Source organism: Zingiber officinale, chromosome 8B (genome assembly GCF_018446385.1).
Source record: "Zingiber officinale cultivar Zhangliang chromosome 8B, Zo_v1.1, whole genome shotgun sequence".
Classification (NCBI taxonomy): domain Eukaryota; kingdom Viridiplantae; phylum Streptophyta; class Magnoliopsida; order Zingiberales; family Zingiberaceae; genus Zingiber; species Zingiber officinale.
The window spans coordinates 33,720,899-33,739,874 of NC_056001.1; the positions used below are offsets into that span (position 1 = coordinate 33,720,899).

At 41.9% G+C, this 18,976-nt stretch overlaps 2 protein-coding genes across 2 annotated transcripts; one reads left to right on the forward strand and one right to left on the reverse strand.

The window, feature by feature from the left end:
- The first annotated feature begins 244 nt into the window (after positions 1–244).
- On the forward strand, positions 245–3,663 carry LOC122017828 (protein STABILIZED1-like). The gene has a single exon (XM_042575534.1). The coding sequence runs from the start codon at positions 321–323 to the stop codon at positions 3,426–3,428; it is 3,108 nt and encodes a 1,035-aa protein (XP_042431468.1). The 5' UTR covers positions 245–320; the 3' UTR covers positions 3,429–3,663.
- Positions 3,664–6,209: 2,546 nt separating this feature from the next.
- On the reverse strand, positions 6,210–12,684 carry LOC122017010 (thioredoxin 1-like). Its single transcript, XM_042574462.1, has 2 exons — positions 12,371–12,684; positions 6,210–6,658 (listed from the first exon to the last, which is right to left on the reverse strand). The coding sequence occupies exons 1-2, from the start codon at positions 12,621–12,623 to the stop codon at positions 6,339–6,341; spliced, it is 573 nt and encodes a 190-aa protein (XP_042430396.1). The 5' UTR covers positions 12,624–12,684; the 3' UTR covers positions 6,210–6,338.
- Between the last annotated feature and the right edge of the window lie 6,292 nt (positions 12,685–18,976).

Sequence of the window (18,976 nt, forward strand, 5' to 3'; positions counted from 1 at the left end):
AGCTAAGACCATTTTAAATTGAAATCCTTTTGAAGTTTTTCTTTTTCTATTAAGATATATTGTAATTTGAGACTGAGTATCTATTTTATCTCTATTAATTATCATTTAAATAGATTATTTGTTCAGTAAATAGAAATATTTAAGGTAGCTTAACAATAATAAAATTTTAGGAAATTTCAGAAGAGCTGCAATTTTTCAAAACTATCCAAGTTAATTGAATTATTTTTGTAGGTTTGTATTTGTGGAACGATATCCCGTTCTGGAAACGTCGATCCTCGTCTCTTCTTGGCAGGGCAGGGCAGGGCAGGCTCGACGCCGCCATGGTGTTCGTCCGTACGCTCGACGGCAAAACCCTAGCGATCGATCTGTGCCCGACCTCCACCTCCCTCCACGCCCTAAAGCTCGCGATCGCTGCCCGTTCCGGCGTCCCTCCCCACCACCAGCGCCTCTTCCTCGCCTCTCGCCGCCTTCTCTCCGCTACCGTCGGCGGTGCTGATGACTCATCCACCACGTTGTCTGACCTCGCCGTCCGACACTCCTCCACCATGACACTGCACCTTCCTCTCCTCGGTGGCACTCAGACCCCTGCTGGCCCCGCCCGCCCCCCACGGTACGAGTTTCTCAACTCAAAGCCTCCCCCCAACTACGTCGCCGGTCTCGGCCGTGGCGCCACAGGATTCACTACAAGATCTGATATTGGCCCTGCTCGCGCTGCCCCTGACCTCCCTGATCGCTCTGCCGCTGCCATCGGTGCTGCTGCAGCCCCTGGTGCTGGACGTGGCCGGGGTAAGGGAGCTGGAGGTGATGAGGAGGAGGAGGAAGAAGAGGCCGACGGCAAGGGATACGATGAAAACCAAAAGTTTGACCAGTTCGAGGGTAACGATTTCGGACTTTTTGCCTCTGCGGAGTATGATGAAGACGACAAGGAAGCTGATGCTGTTTGGGAGGCCATTGATAAGAGGATGGATTCAAGAAGGAAAGACAGGAGAGAAGCTAGGCTTAAGCAAGAGATTGAAAAGTACCGGGCTTCAAATCCTAAGATAACCGAGCAGTTTGCAGATCTGAAAAGAAAGCTCGCAGATGTGACTCCAGAGCAGTGGGATAGCATCCCGGATATTGGAGATCACTCCCTAAAGAACAAAAAGAAGCGATTTGAAAGTTTTGTGCCAGTTCCGGACACCCTCCTCGAGAAGGCTAGACAGGAGCAAGAGCTTGTCACAGCCCTAGATCCTAAAAGCCGTGGGGTTGGAGGGACGGAGACACCCTGGTCGCAAACTCCTGTCACGGATCTTACTGCAGTTGGAGAAGGTAGGGGCACTGTGCTCTCTTTGAAGCTGGATAGATTGTCAGATTCTGTCTCAGGGCAAACTGTGGTCGATCCAAAGGGTTATCTGACAGATCTCAAGAGCATGAAAATCACTAGTGATGCAGAGATTTCGGATATCAAAAAGGCAAGGTTGTTGCTTAAATCTGTTACCCAGACAAACCCAAAGCACCCCCCTGGATGGATTGCTGCAGCTAGATTGGAGGAGGTTGCCGGAAAACTCCAAGCAGCACGAGAGTTGATTCAGAAAGGATGTGAGGAGTGCCCTAAGAACGATGATGTTTGGTTAGAAGCTTGTCGGCTGGCAAGCCCTGATGAAGCTAAGGCTGTCATTGCTAAGGGTGTGAAAGCAATTCCAAATTCAGTGAAGTTATGGTTGCAGGCAGCAAAATTGGAGACCAGTGATCTGACCAAAAGCAAGGTGCTGAGGAAAGGGTTGGAGCACATTCCAGATTCTGTGAGGTTGTGGAAAGCTGTAGTTGAACTAGCAAACGAGGAGGATGCAAGACTTTTGCTACATAGAGCTGTGGAGTGCTGCCCACTTTACGTTGAGCTGTGGCTTGCCCTTGCAAGGTTAGAGACTTATGAACAAGCAAAGAAGGTCCTTAACAAAGCAAGGGAAAAGCTATCCAAGGAGCCTGCAATTTGGATCACTGCAGCAAAGTTGGAGGAAGCTAACGGCAATATTGCATCAGTTGGAAAGGTAATTGAGAGAGGTATAAGATCATTGCAGAGAGAAGGATTTGAGATTGATCGAGAAGTTTGGATGAAGGAAGCAGAATCTGCAGAACGTGCTGGATCAGTTGTTACTTGTCAGGCAATAATTCACAACACCATTGGTATTGGGGTGGAAGAAGAAGATCGGAAAAGGACATGGGTTGCTGATGCTGAGGAATGCAAGAAGCGTGGCTCCATTGAAACGGCTCGGGCTATATATGCCCATGCATTAACTGTGTTCCTTACCAAGAAAAGCATATGGCTCAAGGCAGCTCAGCTTGAGAAGAGCCATGGAACCAAAGAGTCTCTGGATGCACTCCTGAGAAAAGCTGTTACATACAAGCCACAAGCTGAAGTGCTATGGCTGATGGGTGCAAAAGAAAAGTGGCTCTCAGGAGACGTACCTGCAGCACGACAAATTCTGCAGGAAGCATATGCTGCAATTCCCAATTCAGAGGAAATTTGGCTGGCTGCCTTCAAGCTTGAATTTGAAAACCATGAACCTGAGAGAGCAAGAATGATTTTAGCCAAAGCTCGTGAGAGAGGAGGAACTGAAAGAGTTTGGATGAAATCTGCTATCGTAGAAAGAGAATTGGGGAACCTTACTGAGGAACGGAGATTGCTGGAGGAAGGGTTAAAGTTGTTTCCTTCATTCTTCAAGTTGTGGCTAATGCTAGGACAGATGGAAGATCGCCTTGGTCAAGGAGAAAAAACTAAAGAAGCTTATGAAAATGGTCTGAAACATTGTCCTCAGTGTGTTCCTCTTTGGCTCTCACTTGCAAACTTAGAGGAAAGGACGAATGGCCTAAGCAAAGCTCGGGCTGTTCTTACTATGGCCAGGAAAAAGAATCCACAGAATCCAGAACTTTGGCTTGCAGCTATTCGTTCTGAGGCCAGGCATGGCAACAAAAAGGAAGCAGATTCATTGATGGCCAAGGCATTGCAAGAATGCCCAACAAGTGGTATACTATGGGCTGCTTCCATTGAGATGGTTCCGCGTCCTCAACGCAAGACAAAGAGTGCAGATGCCCTCAAACGGTGTGATCACGATGCGTATGTCATTTCATCTGTGGCAAAACTGTTTTGGCAAGACCGAAAGGTTGACAAGGCAAGGAACTGGTTCAACAGGGCAGTCACACTTTCTCCAGACATTGGGGATTTCTGGGTCTTTTACTACAAGTTTGAGCTTCAGCATGGTACTGACGAGACCCAAAAGGATGTACTGAAAAGATGTGTTGCTGCTGAGCCCAAGCATGGAGAAAGATGGCAAGTAATTTCCAAGGCAGTAGAGAACTCTCACCTCCCAATTGAAGCTATTCTTAAGAAGGTAGTTCTTGCTCTAGGTAAAGAAGAAAACTCTACTGTGTTAGATGGCATCAAGCCCTAATTAGCCACTGACTGTGGCGGCACTACTTAAGTGGACACTAGGTATTCCTGCAGTGATATTACCTTGAACTTCCATCCATTTTGTGAAAATCTATTCCCTATAATGCTTGTGGAGCTATGGAATATGTTGATTTAGAAGAAATATTGTCCTAAATACATGTCTTTTGGATGTTTGCTTAGACAAAATCTCACATATTTGACCCTGACTATATTTGATCAATTTGATGTTGTTAGAATCGTTGTTGTCTTGCCTCTTGTACTCTGCTTAACCCAGACAGCATTTTCATCTGGATTAGCTACGTTCAATGTTGAAACCATTTTTTATCAGACTTCAGTTGATCATGTAGTTTTGTACCATGAATAATCTGTTCGGAAATGGCAGAACCACATGTTTACCCTAATAGAACTTTGAATTGTTTCATGCTTGTGAACTAAAAATGTGTATCTTCTGTGCTGTTCTTTTGATAAAGCGTGGTAGGAATTAGCTAGCTACAGTAGTGTTGTGGGGCTTTGTATAGTTTTACAAAACATTGGAATGCTCATTAACAATAGATCTGCGAAGACAGAAAACATTTCCTCAGAAATTTACAGCGGGATTCTTTTTCCCTCAGTAAGTTTGAGAAGATGGTTGCAACATTTCCTCTCTTTTTTCATAAACTTTCCTTTCTTATCTCTATCACATTAAGTTTTCTCTTTTTAAGATTTTCATTTGCTATAATTTTGTAATAACAATAGTAGTTGGTGTGTGGTATACAATCTGCCTAAGGTCCTGCGTGTCCTATATATATATATATATATATATTTGCCAAATTTTGTTTTTTCCCTTTAAAAATTAAAAGGGTGCTCCTTTTCTCATTCCATATTTTGATATCTGAAATATTTTTTTTTTGCCGGCCAACTGTTGAAAGTTAAAGTGTGGCTTGATAAATAGACTTGATCCAAAGATGCATTGTTAAACTGATTGAGAGCTCAATTGAGTAACCAATATTTAATATGAATATTGTCTAAAATTATTATTTGCTTGCCTAAAGTTTTATTCATGCCTTAATTTTCTATAAGCTCTTAGACAACCTTCCCTTCTTTTTTGATAGATATTTGATTTTCATATTTTGTTTCAATTGTCATTGTCTTTTTAATTACTATTTTAGGTTTCCTTTTGAAGTTAACTAAGTATATGTACTTTTCACGAGTAAATGAATTTGTGTTTTCACTGTGCCAGTTAGTCTAGTATTTTTCTTCTCTCTTCTTGGTTCCTTCTTGTAATTTTGTTTAATATTGTTCCAAGCACAAAAAATAATCAAACTTCACATTTCTAGCAATTATTCACTACAATTCTTGCACTACACTGCATTTATTCATGTATCTTCTCTTTAAAAATTTTATCCTAGTCCTTTCTAGCAGTTAAAATTGCTACACCAGACTATTGTTGAACCTTCTGCATCCCAATGCATGTGTCCATGCTTCTCATCTCCATTGGCCAAATCTATTTTATTTTTCATAAGAAATCATTCCTAAAAATGCAAGCTATGCTTAGATCATGTAAAATACTAATAAAGTTTTTGTTAATATGGATTATTCATATGGCCGATGGTGCAGTCGAGTCAATTTTTAGACAATGGACAAGTCTTAGGATTGAAACTCGATGTGTCTGAACATCTCTTTCTCTATATCTTGGTAACTTGTACTAATAGTTACTAGTCATTTATGATTTATCTTCTTCTCCTTATTGACTTAGGGATGGATTGACGGGGCATTGGAGGCGAGCGGTTCATTTTTGTAAGATAGAGTTTGTTAAATCCCATTAGAAGCCTTGTATTTCTCTAAGATTTCTTTTGTAATTCCTTGTAACCCTAGAGCTTCAAAAGATCTCCGCCTTCGATGGCTGATTGAGTAGGAAAAAGTTAGCTGGATTTTCTAAACGTGATCCACGGATAGATCATAAGCCACCGAGTATGAGCTGAGGGGCTATTAAACCATGTTAAATTAATGTGTTAACGATTGTAAGTGTGATTTTTTTATTTATGTTTTATTTCCACTACGAATTATTTTTGTACTTTAGTATCGAGTACAAGAGTAAGTCTAGAATGACATTTATAAGTTTACAATCACAATTCATTCTCCTCTAGTTAGCCGCCAATGATAGTATACCATCTGATAATCCTTTCTTATGATGTAATTTTTTTTATTGAACATTGAATTTTCTTATTTTTGTGATTGTAAACTCACATTGTAAAATTTCTCCGCTTTAAAGGGGTATCTAAGGACAAAAAAATGTTAAGGGATTCCGAGAGTAACCTACAAATAGAGTAAAAATAAAATTTTAAACACGATCAAGAAATTTGTTTGAACCACTTTAAAAAGCTCGTGTTTGATTTGCTTTTGTTTGTGTTTTTTGTTATTTGTATTTTCGCTCGTACTAACAAAGTTTTAAACACGAGCAAGAAAGTGAACTATCAGATTGTCAAGGCTTGGTCCTACTTTGGTTTGTGATTTTTGTTTTAGGTTGTCACACCAAATGTGGCAAGGCCATAGATATAAAAACTTAAGCTTTGAGCCATCAATATTTTTGAAAAGAAACTAAGATAATTATAAAAATAAAAAATAAAGACATTTTAAAAGCAATTCCTGCATCGACTTCTCAAATGGCTGTCCCAGACTATCAAACATCATACCAATAGACACAAGAAACCTATAATCATGGCACCATCTTTCGAGGGAAGATGTAAACTTTTACATCCACGTCGAACGTATAAACTAGAAATTTAACTGAGCATTTCCGGTATTATATTCAATCCAAGCAGCTGCTTTATTTCCTTCAACAGCCAGTTATTGCTAAATGACATCAACGGCTCACAACAGATCCTTAATATACAAAGTTCAAATAGAAAGAGAAAAATAAATACGGACGTATTTACCTCACTAGAAACTTCTCAATTGATGAAATAAGTTTAGATTCTGGCACAGCCCCAAGAATAGCTTCTTTCTTCTCACCATCTTTGAATATCATCATGGTTGGAATGCTCCGAATACCATATTGTGTAGTTATGTCAGGGTTCTCATCCGTGTTTAACTTGTAGCATTTGAGTTTGCCTTCGTAATCCTTTGCCAAATTGACAATGGTTGGCTCAATTAGCCGGCAAGGCCCGCACCATGGTGCCCAAAAATCTACAAGCACTGGGATATCAGACTCCAGGACGAGAGTTTGCCATGTTTCTTTAGAGACAGATGGAACTGTGGCACAATTGATAAATTGTTAACTAGTGGAATAAAGATAATTTGAAGGTCAAATGAAAGTTGAGTAAAAGCATCCTAAAGTTACTGAAATTGTTGCACAGTTTGGCAGCTATATAGATATTGTTAACTCCTTAAAGTCATACTGAATTTGATACAAATTGGAAAAAGGAAAAAAGAAAACACCTTGTGTCATGTATCAGGTAAAAGGTAATAAAAGCATAGTGATGCAGCTTAACTTGGGAGATGCAGAACAAACGTGATCCTTGTGGTAAGTGAGATTGGGGATTAGGAGCCCAACTCGGGCTTGCTAAGGGTTTAACAATTATATCCAACCTGAGTTCATCCACGTCTACACATTAGTTTGAGATTGACTTGATCTAACCCAACCTAAACTAATGTGGCTGCATATTGCTGATAATTTTAGGGACAAAATATCACTTAATAGTCAACTTACATACTTAGAAAGACCCAGGTTGTGATTCCTTAAGAGTGACAGAGGTCGTGTGCTACGAAATGGATCTAAAGTCCTCTTTTTTTTTTAACTTCACCCAAATATGGGCAGAAGTGAAAGAAAGAATTGGAAAAAGATGTTTCCCCAGCAACATCGCCAATGATGATGCCACCAAACTGGTGCACAATCATCTTTGAGGAAGCAGGTGAGTATCAATGGTAGCAATAAAGGAGAGAACATGAAGTGCCAATTTGAGGATGAGAACCATCAACCCCGCCAGTGGCAAGGAGGCTGTCTATGTAATAATGGATCATCATCACTTCTTTGTCATGGGGGCCAATGATGACACCCAAGGCAAGGTTCGGCATCAAAGAAAGAGAAAAAGGAAAAAGACATGGATAATTTATTCTTTCCCTCCTTTCCAACTCTTTTCCTTCTTTTTTTTTTTCTTCCCATCACCAAATATTTAACCTGGCAACTTCCCTAAGATACAGGACAATTCCCCTTATTCACCCCTCCAACAAATAAAGTAAACTGAATAAAAGCATGGACATAACGAACATATAAAATTTACAGAAAAGAAAATTAATCATTTGATCAACCAATGACGTCAAATGTTTGCTACAGTTATGTGCAATAGAAAAAAAAAATGAAAACGCCTGAGTACTACTCTTCATACTATGACATTGCCACAGCCACACAAGACTACTACAAAGAATCTGCAAACTACTGAAATTTAGAATCTTTTCCTAGTCCTCTAGCAACCTAGACAGCCCGATGCACGAAACTATCGCCATGTGGGGTCACGAGGAAAGATCTATTGTACGCAGCCTTACCCTCTTTCTGCAAGAGACTGTTTCAGGATTCAAACCCGTGACGTGAGTGTAATTTTTAAAATGCCCCAAGATTTAGCTGCTTTTTCAAATGTGCCCTGAGCTTCTATTATTGTCAAAAATGTCCCCAAAGTTTTTTATTTCATTTTAAAATGCACCCTCTCTATTGACAAAGGCAAGGACAAGCCTACCACGTGATAGCTAATATCAGTAATCATGTCTTTAAAGGTTTCCTCTGCGAGTCTCAATGGTGCAGCCACACTGATAATCAAAAGGATAGCTCCACAGAACATCTCAGAGCTGCACCTCAAAAACTGCTTCAGTTGCACTTCCTCATTACCATCAATGTTGCCACCATCCAATTAATTATTATATTATTTTATTCTGCAAACTGGTTGAAGGGGAGCCTTGGTGCAATGGTAAAGTTGTTGCTTTGTGACTAAAAGGTCATGGGTTCAAATCCTGGAAACAACCTCTTGCAAAAAGCAGGGTAAGGCTACGTACAATGGATCCTTCTCCGAGACCCTGCATGGCGGGAGCTTTGTGCACAGGACTGTCCTTTTTTTTTGCAGACTGGTTGGAAACATTAATTTCAATAACCAAATAAACTGATGAATCATCTAGATGCTCTGTTGTAGAAACATGTCCTTAATTTATCTCTCTTCCTTTAATTACTCGTGGCAATTATATATTTTTACTTTCTAATCAGTATCTGACCATTTCATGATGATACTGTCTTATATTCTTCCTCGCCAAACTTTGTTGCTGTCCAATCACTATTATGTCAACACTAGTCCTGACTTTTTGGGCCTCTCCATTCTAAACATAGAAAGGGAGATGCATGGTTCGATGTAAATTAGTTAAACTCCACATTGCCCAACAGCCTCTCCACTCCTCTATAATCGGCCATGAAGTGTGTGGTCATCAACCACACACGTACCGAGATACCAACTTGAACTCAAGGGTAAGCTCAGCTCCAATCTTGCCATCATTGTGCTAGGTCTTGCTCAAGCTCAACACGTAGCTCACTTGTGATGCCTCCATTGTTTTTTGATGAAAGGTAAATATATATCATCAAAGAAATGCACCAACATACAAAAACCAAAGATCCCTACACGTCATGTTTGACGAAGTATCATATATGTGAAGGGATCTGAAGTATGACGTACAGATGCTCACATGTGTACCATCACTCTCATATATACCAAGACGACTCCGATCAATAGCACATCTTCTGCACAATTGCAGGAGATTAAGTATCGACCGATCCCTATGTCTCGCACCCATGCCATCAGCATCTAGCAATCTCCCTATCGTATCCTCCATCCACTGGTGGCTCCATGTCGCACATCGTGACTATGGCTCCTTGTCACATGCCACAGCTCCATGTCACACGCCACCTCTCGTTTGTATCATTAGCATCTAGCAATCTCACTATCATATCCTCCATCTTCTGGTGGCTCCATGTTGTACGTCATGGCTCCATGTCGCGCGCCACGACTCGATGCTACAGGCCACCGAATCAGGCCATATGTGTCTCGTGTGCCACATAGCATCCCTGCGTGTGCTCCTCACTATCCATCCGTCTCTAGTGGAACGGCTCATATGATGAAAATGCTCGTATCCTCAATCTAGTCACCAGTCACCATCACCGTCCCTCGCACATTTTTAGCAAGTGACCAACTATTAATAGATTTACAATATTTTTACCGCGAGTCATTTGCTGCGGACTAAATAAATCATTCTAGTGGATCTATCCACCCTCATAGGTTTTTTAGCAAAGCCTCAACTATAAACATATTTGGGACGTCTTTACCGAGAGTCGTTTGTTGTGGACTATATAGATCATTAAAGGTGGATCTAATCACCTATATCTTCACCCCCTCATCAAGATGCACATACTCTCATGCTCAAGACAAGTGCTCACATGTAAATTCTCTCAACCCTCGCTCACACAAGATCACTCCTCTCACCACCCAAGAGGTATCCTAAGTGTACATAGTCTCATCTCTCCCTCCTCAGATCAGGATGCATATACACTCCAAGGCTCCAAGTGCCTCCATATCTCTCAGCCAAGCTCCATGTGGCTCCATGTGTCTTAGCTTCCAACGCAGGTAATGCTCCTCGTGTCTCGATGTCGCTGAAGGCCTAGTCGAGGGCTCCATGCAACTCCACGTGTCTTAGATCTCTAAGCTAGGTAAGCTCCATATGCCTCAATTGTTTCCACTACAAATAGTGATCTTATTCTCCGATGGTGACTAAGGTTGTCTCGCCGAGTCACTATATGCTTTGCATAGCACTCAATAACCATCACAGTTTATTCCCAATGACAATTGCTGCCTGCAAATCTCAGACTGAGGCATCCTTCGCAGTAACACTCACTCAGGCATCCACAGTGGTCTCTGTTGCTGCCCATGTTGCCCTCACTCTTGCCATCGCTACCTTGTCACACGATGCTAAGATCTCGGAGCTAACAACCTTAGAATTGCCCAACCTTTGTGAGATCAGCAATCGCTAGCCTTCCCGAGCACAATAACCACTAATACAACAACAGTTGTGGTCCTCTATGGTAGCATGCATTTGGCCAAGCAGCCCTATAAATGTTGCATGTGCACCTCTTTTTACTCCTCTCTATTAAGTAGTAATAGGTTGTAATGGAGAGGAGGCATTTTGACATGAAAGAGAAAATTTTAAGGGGCATTTTGACAATAATAGAAGCTTGTGAACATTTTAAAAAAAACTAAATCTTAAGGGCATTTTAATAATTACTCCTACCTTAATGAAACATCACAAATTCCATGAATAATGTTCTAAATAACACCTTACTAGTTCATAAAAATGATAAATCTAAAAATGTTATAACATAAAATCAACCACGATTTCTAAATCATTCAAGAATAACAACCATGAAAGTTGGAATAACAACCATTTTTCCTTAATAAGTATGTGTGTGAGAGAGATGGTCCTACTTTTAAAAAGAAGTATTGGAATTAAAAGGATAATTTGTAAACTTTAAGTGCATGCAAATAACTTTTCGATTCACCTCCATCTTGGAGATCTCAATCATTTGCACAAAGATTTTGTATCTTCCTAAACAATTTACTACGTGTTCTAGGCTACTCATTCTATGTGTAAATAGGTACCATGGCATGTAGTTTTGAGCAAAGACAAAAAGCAATGCAAACAAATTCTTCCTTGTACTATCTTCCTTATCCCGCTATTCTTTTGCTAAGTGCCAAATATAATAAATTTGGTACTCAGATTGATGAGTTCAACCTCCATGTTCTTCTAAACATCAAAACAAAATTCTCATTTTTAATGGTGAATATTTTGACTATTAGTGTAATCGAGTGCAAACTATCTTCATTTATCAAGACTTTTGGGACAATATATAGAACTTATATGCATATCCACCATCATAAGAGGATGCTACAATAGATTGGACAACAGAATAATAAGGTGAATAGAAGAACATGAAAAAGAATGCTTCCTGAAGATGTAGTCACTGTGGAAAAAATTTGACAACATACAAATGAATGAAGGTAAATGTATGCAAGGTTTTCTTGCTAGGTTTACAAAATTATCAATCAAATTAGAAGTTTTAATGAAACAATGATAGGAAATTTGTTCAAAAAGGTTCTTATAAGTTTTCCTATAAAATATGACCATGTAGTCCTGTGATGGAAAAATCAAAAGATTTTTTATTTATGTCTCTTCAAATGTACAAGGAATGAATCAGCATGTCCTCTAAACAACCCCTTAAGCAACCATTCCAAACAAATAAGAGTAAAGAGTAACTCTAAATAAAATTGTTCAACAATTCTCGCTCTATCTAGCCACGAGTTTTTTCTATCAAAACTGTAGCATTGTAGGGGATATGAAGGTTCAAGCTGTTGATGATTCTGATGCTAGCAATAAATATTGTTGGTACTATAGGCTGATGATAACAGATCAACTTGACAAGACCTCATGTCCTATCTTGTAGGGAATCAGTGAAAAGGATGAAAATGATGATCACTTCGTGGGAATTGGCCAATAATAATCAAAGTAATTTGATTAATTAATTTTATTATTTGCTAATGTTTCTGTACATCAGCATATAAGAGTATCTTGTCGACATAAATTTATTAATAATACTAAATTTAATTATCTAATCTAAAGGATAATAAAATAAAATAATTAATTTCGAATAATAATAAACATAATGACCTAAGGATGATTTGAATATGTATATTGGGGGATCTTGTCATCTTTGTCCACCAGGTGTGTAAATCAAAGATCAATCAACCCATTTAATGAACAAATCATGAGATAGCAGGAGATCTAACTATTTCAGGACAACGAAAAGTCAACAAACGCAGGCAGAGCGATGCACGAAACGGGATCTAACCAAAATTTAACCGGACAAAGAACAGAAACTATTACGCTGCTCTGTCGTCTCGGGGACCTCGCAAACAACGTGTTGGCGGCGAGAAGACCTGGAGATGACCTTCTGCGCCTGAGCGCTTGAGACCCTCACAAACCGAGTCGACATCCACAGGCCCCGGAAAGAAGGGAGACGCCTCGTCAATGGGCCGGTGAGGGAAGAGCAAGCTGGGGCCATCGCTGCAGCAGCAGGCGTCGGCGTCGGCGCAGGCAGGCGGTTCAGCGCCATGGATCGGACGGCGGCGGCGGTCATATTGGGCGAGCGTTCGCAAGGCGGATCGAAACGAGATCAGAACTTAATAAATAAATAGGGATCGAGTGGAATTCGGTCAAGTTTTTTTATTTAAATTTATATTATTAGTAATTTTATAGCTTACTTTTATGTTTTTTTTTAAATTCTGTACTAAATTTCCATTTTATTATCGGTAATTTACCAAATCTCTCATTTTTCTTTGGTCAACCATTTTTCTTTTCTTCTCTTTATTCTCTCATATACATAAATTCTCTATTATTTATTTTTCCTTTTCTCCCTTTTCTTTCTTTTCTTTTTTAACATACATACATAACATTTTAATACATTTAAAAAAATTAAAATAAACAACGGACAATATATTTGAACTTCTTACAACTCAAAAAATCCATAAAAACTAAAATGGATACAATCTGAGATATCTAGGTCTATTAATAAGTTTTGATCGAAACTCACTAATAGACCTAGAGAGTTCCGATTGTAACCATTTCAATTCCTATGAATTTCCAAATTTGCAAAGAGTTTAAATATGCTATATATTTTTTATTCCGATTTCTTATGTGCGTTAAAATATAATAAAGAAGAATTACCAAAAATCTCCACGTTAGGTCTTATATATATCATATTAGGCCCACATATCAGGTTCACATTGAGCCTAATATGATTCCATATCAGACCCAACATGAACAATTTTGATAATTCTTTCTTATTACATTTTAACACCCTTGAGAAATCGAAATAAATAATATATAACATATTTGAACTTCTTACAACTCTAGAAATCTACAAGAACTAAAATGAATATAATCTGAGATCTTTAGGTTCATAAGTAAATTTTAACCGAAATTCACTAATGGACATAGAGAGCCCTGATTGCACCCATTTCAGTTCTTGTGGATTTCTGAAGTTACAAGGAGTTCAAATGTGTTATCCATTATTTATTTTGGCTTCTCCAAATGTATTAAAATGTAATAAGAAAGAATCGACAAAAATCTTCACGTTGGGCCTGATATGGAATCATATCAGGTCCACGCTTGGCCTAATATGATTCCATATTAGACCCAACAACTTAATGAAGCATGATATCTAAGCTCAATCATAGTGAGTTATTTTGTGAAAATATAAACTCTACACTATAAACTTGAATGAATTCTCCTATGCTACCATGCATTTACAATTACAGATGAATTATTGATACTGTTAAAAGTAAAGTTTAGTCTTCATGATAATGGTATGACATTGGTGGACCATTAGCCACTTGTCTTCTTCACAATTTGAGAGGTCGGTTATAAAAATTAAACCTGGAAATCATCAGCACTGAGGCGACCTCGCCAACAGTGAATTATTTTTTTCGATGTGTGAATTATTCAAAGGTGGAGGTGAGGAGCCTTGAATACTTTAAGAGATGTTGTAGACCTAATATGGAATCATATCAGGCCTAATATTAAGCCTAATATGTAAGTTTTGTCGATTCTTATTCATTTCATTTTAATACCTCCGAGAAGCTAAAATAAATAATGGATAGCATATTTGAACTCCTTGCAACCTCATAAATCCACAGGAACTGAAATGGATGCAATCAGAGTTCTTTAGGTCTGATCCTGTCCGAGTGCTGAGTCGACAGACGCTGGGGACGTGGTGCTCTCGTTGACGGCGTACGTCCTCCGACTGGTGTGAGCCTCCGGTGAAAACCTGCAAGCACAAAATCGGGTCGGGAAGGGGTTCCCGGCGACGACCCTCCAACGCTCAAGTCAACTCCGGCGGGAAGAGATTGAGGCGGAATGTCGGGAATGAAAACTGTAGCTACAGTGATGTAGAATACATACCTCCGTCAAAGTCTGAGGGTCTTTATATAGGACTCCCGGGGATGCGTGCACGCTCCCAAAGCGTGCACACTCCTCAAAGGATACCTGGAATGGCCTTGTCAGAAAAGCGTGTCTGGCGCCATGCCGCAATCGTCCGGGCATATCTCTGACGTGACAGTGGAAACTTTCACCGTACGATTCTCTGTCCGATCCAGTCGCCAACCACGCTGCCTGTCGGCGATGTACGTCTCGAGAAGGATATCCTCAACTGCTCCCTTTGTCCCCTTCTGCGCCTTGTCCGTTTTGGGCCGAGCGAAAGAGCCGCTCGGCACCGTAAGGCTCGGGCCTAAAGGCATGCCGGACCGAGTGAGAATGCTTCCTTGGTTGAGCTGTAGTTCAACCGAGCGGGCAGGCCGCTCGGCTCGGTAATTTCTCTGTACTTGGCAACTTATGAGCGTCGGAAGCCCAACCCCGCGATCGAGCTATCTTCGCACCAGTCCTGGCGCGATCCTGGCCGAACGGCCATGAGACTTCTCTTGGCAGGGCAGTCATGAACCTCTCTGATCGGCCAAACCCGTAGGTTGACCTCTCTGACCTTAACCTCCACGTGTCGTTGACCTCTACCAATGTGGGTCCCCCTATCCTTATCACCGGATCACTTGTCTTTCCCTCAAGTCTAGTTGAAGGAGGTTGTAAGTCCGACTGACTGGACTATTAGCTTAGTGGTATGATGGCCGCTCGGCCACTGATGTAATTATTTTTCTACACGGGCCTAATGAAAGTGCCCTACGACCGTTCGGCAGATTACCTGATAGAACTTGTTTCATTTCTTTACACTAGCTGCCCGGTCGGTTGTAAGTCGGTCAATGATGACGTTTTTAGAATCTCCTCAGAATTCATGTCAATCCTCGCCATTAAGGCTGAGCATGCGGCTCTGAACACGTAATGGCGCTCATTAAATGTGATCCATGACCGGGTGCCACGTGGCGCTGCCGCCATCATCATGCAGCGACAGCGTCACTTCCTATGGGACCCTTGTTTGTTTGAAATGAACGATCAGATGCAGGCCTCGGGTCCCGTGACCTGAATCTGACAGCTAGGCAGCATCGGGCCCATCCTTGTAAAGCCTTCATCGCTTTCCTCCGCCGCACTTTTGCGCTCGTGCGTTCAGAGACTTTCATTTGCACTCCGTGCTCCAGCGAACCAGTTTCTCAGCGTCCCGGCAACCTCTCGCCTCCTCTCACAACCATCCTTTCCTGTAAGGACTCCCTGCCCTTTACCTTCTCCTTTGTGCTTTCTTTAGTATTCTAGCAATATCTGTGTTCGTTCGGTACTGTTCCGACCCTCTCTTTCATCAATCTTTTTGTTTTTCTCTGATTTTTGCTTTTTCTACTGTTCCGGCGATGGCGAGCACCTCACAACCGTCTAATCCCTCTCCCGGCCTCTGGTATACAACCATGGAGAGCCGGTTCGATGAGGGTGACGCGATGAACTTCATCCGTGACTTCGAACTCCCTTCGGCCCATAGATTAATATTAGCTACCTCATCCGATCGGCCACATGACCCGCCGCCTGGCGCTATTTGTTTCTTCCGAGACCAGTTTGTAGCTGGTCTGCGTTTTCCTCTACATCCGTTTATCCTTGAAGTGTGTAATTATTTCCACCTCCCGCTCGGCCAACTCGTCCCAAACTCCTTCAGGTTGTTGTGTGGAGTAGTTGTCCTCTTTAGGCTACACGGCATCCCCTTAGTCCCCAAGATTTTCCATTATTTCTACTATCTCAAACAGTCCAAGTGGGGCACCTTCCTCTTCTAGTCGCGGATTGGCCTTGTTTTCTTCGACAAAATGCCGACCTCGAATAAACATTGGAAGGAGTACTACTTTTACCTTCGTCTTCCCGAGCTGCCACCTTTCCGAACTAAATGGCAGACCGCCGTGTCGACCCCGCCAGACCTTGGTAAATACAAGAGCCAGCCGGCCTACCTCCATGCAGCCAACCTACTGGCTGGGCAGAAATTCAACATCCACAAGTTGCTTTATGAGGATGTGCTGTACATATTCGGATTGAGTCCGATCCGAACGAAGCTTCCGAGCAGCATGGGTAAGCGTTTTCCTCGCCCCCTTTCCTTTTGGTCTAACTGATTTATTCTTCTTTTATGCAGCCGACATCATGTGGCGCGCCAAGGCCACTGAGCGGATAAGGTTGAGGGTCGCCGAGATAGAGGCGACGACAGCTAAGGAGATGGTCGACCGGGGCATTTCGCCAGTCGGCTCACACGAGGGTGAGAGAGAAGAAGCTCCACCCGCCGTCGGAGAGTCGGCCGTTCGGGTCCCTACAACCGAAGCGGTCGGCGATGCTACCTCGTCTGCTAGATATCCTACGCTGGAGGACGCGGGGCACTCGGCCGATGACGCCCCGCTGGTGACACGCAAGCATCGTCGGACGAACCCTCCTGCCCATTCAGCTACATCTGTGGAACCAGTGTCAGAGCAGGTCGGCGCTCCTTCTGCAGCAGTCGACCCAACCCCCGCCTCGGTCGAGGCAATTTCCTCAGATCGAACTCCCTCACAGCTCGATCTGCCAGTGGCTTCCCTTGAAGTGCAACCCATCAGTTCTCCGCCACTGGCCCGTCGTCGGCTTAGGCGCTCGGGTATAATCTCCGCTCCGCTCCGCTCGGCGAGTCATCTGATCGCTCAGCTTCGGCCCAGTCTAATCCGAGCGGTCGTCGAGTGATTAAGGTCGTCCTACATCTCCCCACAGAAGAATTCCTTCTGGCGGCTGATTGGCCAACTGCCCCTGAACATCAGATCACCATCCGCGGACCGCTTGCCAGAATATGGGAGGATGCGAGGGCCCATGTCGCCCTAATGACTCCTGGTTAGCTCGGTGACAGCCACTTGCAGCAGGCTACCGGGGTATGCCCCTCAAACTCGTATATGATTATTTTACTTGGTTCTTGATGTTATTTCATCTGCACGCAGAGCTGGGTGGAGAACATCGCGGTCAGCAATCGCCTGGCGGCGCTGGAGGATGAGTTGAAGAAACTTCATATTTACGCTGTGCTTCGGACCGAGATGAACAAAACAGAAAAACTACTGGAGGCCGAGCGGCACAAATCTTCTGGTTTGGAAACCAGGGTGGATGGGCTCGAAGCTCAGGTTAAGTCTCACGACCAGGAGATCAAGCTGGCGTCGAACAGGAAGAATAGGGCCATTTCTGATCTAGAGGAAAAGAATGTACAGGCCCGAGCGCTGGAGCAATGCGTCCAAGAATTGACTGGCCTGCTGTCCACCGAGCGGGAAAGCCGATCGGCAGACCGAGCTAAATTTCAAGGAGATAAGAAGGATCTCCAGGATGCCCTCGAAGGCTCCCGAGCTGCCTCAAAGAATACCAAGACGGCGAATCAGGTCGCTTCGATGTGATGCGGCAAAACTATGTACGTTTGGAAGAATTTGGCAATAAGCTCAGCGATCGGCTTGTCCTTGTTGGTTGCTACTCGGAAAACCTATAGGTTCCACTGTACAAAATTTTGTACAAAGGTCTGAACATTTTCCTAGCTACCATGTGTTCTTTTAAATTAAATTTTGGATCGCCTGCAGAACTTAACACGTTTGATCCAAAACTTAATCTATTTGTTCTTTTAGGTTTTGACTTGGATCTCCTGCGGAACTTAACACGTTCGACTCAAGTCTCATTAAGTTATTAATTCCATTAAACATTAATTTTCATAATTGGTTCCCAGTACTGACGTGGCGAGGCACATGGCCTTCTTGGATATGGGAGCAACCACCACCGACTAGACAAAACCTTTTATAGAAATCTAATATTTAATTTCCTAAAATAACTTTAGGTTAACCAAAGAGAACAATCAAATCACAAGGAAAAGAAAAAACAAAAGAACACAACATCGAAAAACATATTCGAAATTCTAGAACGTAAGCCTCTTGTATTTGGTATTATTTCCATAAATAACTAACATGATGCGGAAAGAAAAATTACTAGTTATACCTTGTAGAAAAACCTCTTGATCTTCTACCGTATTCCTCTTCTAACCTCGGACGTTGTGTGGGCAACGATCTACCAAGATGAGAAATCACCAACCACCTTCTTCTCCTCCAAGCAAGGTTCGGCCACAAAGGAAAACTTCACCAAGGAGAAAAACCAAAATACTAACCAAGCTCCAAGAGATGCTAGCTTTCTCTCCTTCTTCTTCTTCTTCTCCGAGTAGTATCCGGCCACCACAAGAGCTCCAATGGAAGAAGGAGATTCGGCCACCACAAGAGGAAGAGAAAGAGAGGATGGCCGGTCACACCAAGGAACAAAAGAGAGAGAGAAAACAATAGAGGTTGTGTCTTGTGAAGGCACACTCACCCCTTCTTTTATATTCCTTGGCCTAGGCAAATTAGGAAATTTAATTACAATAAAATTTCCTTAATTCCCTTGACATGATTTAATTGAGAAAAATAAAATAATATTTCCCCAATTAATCTCTAATGGCCGGCCACATCAATGGGAAGCAAATTGGACAAGTTTTAATCAACAATTAAAACT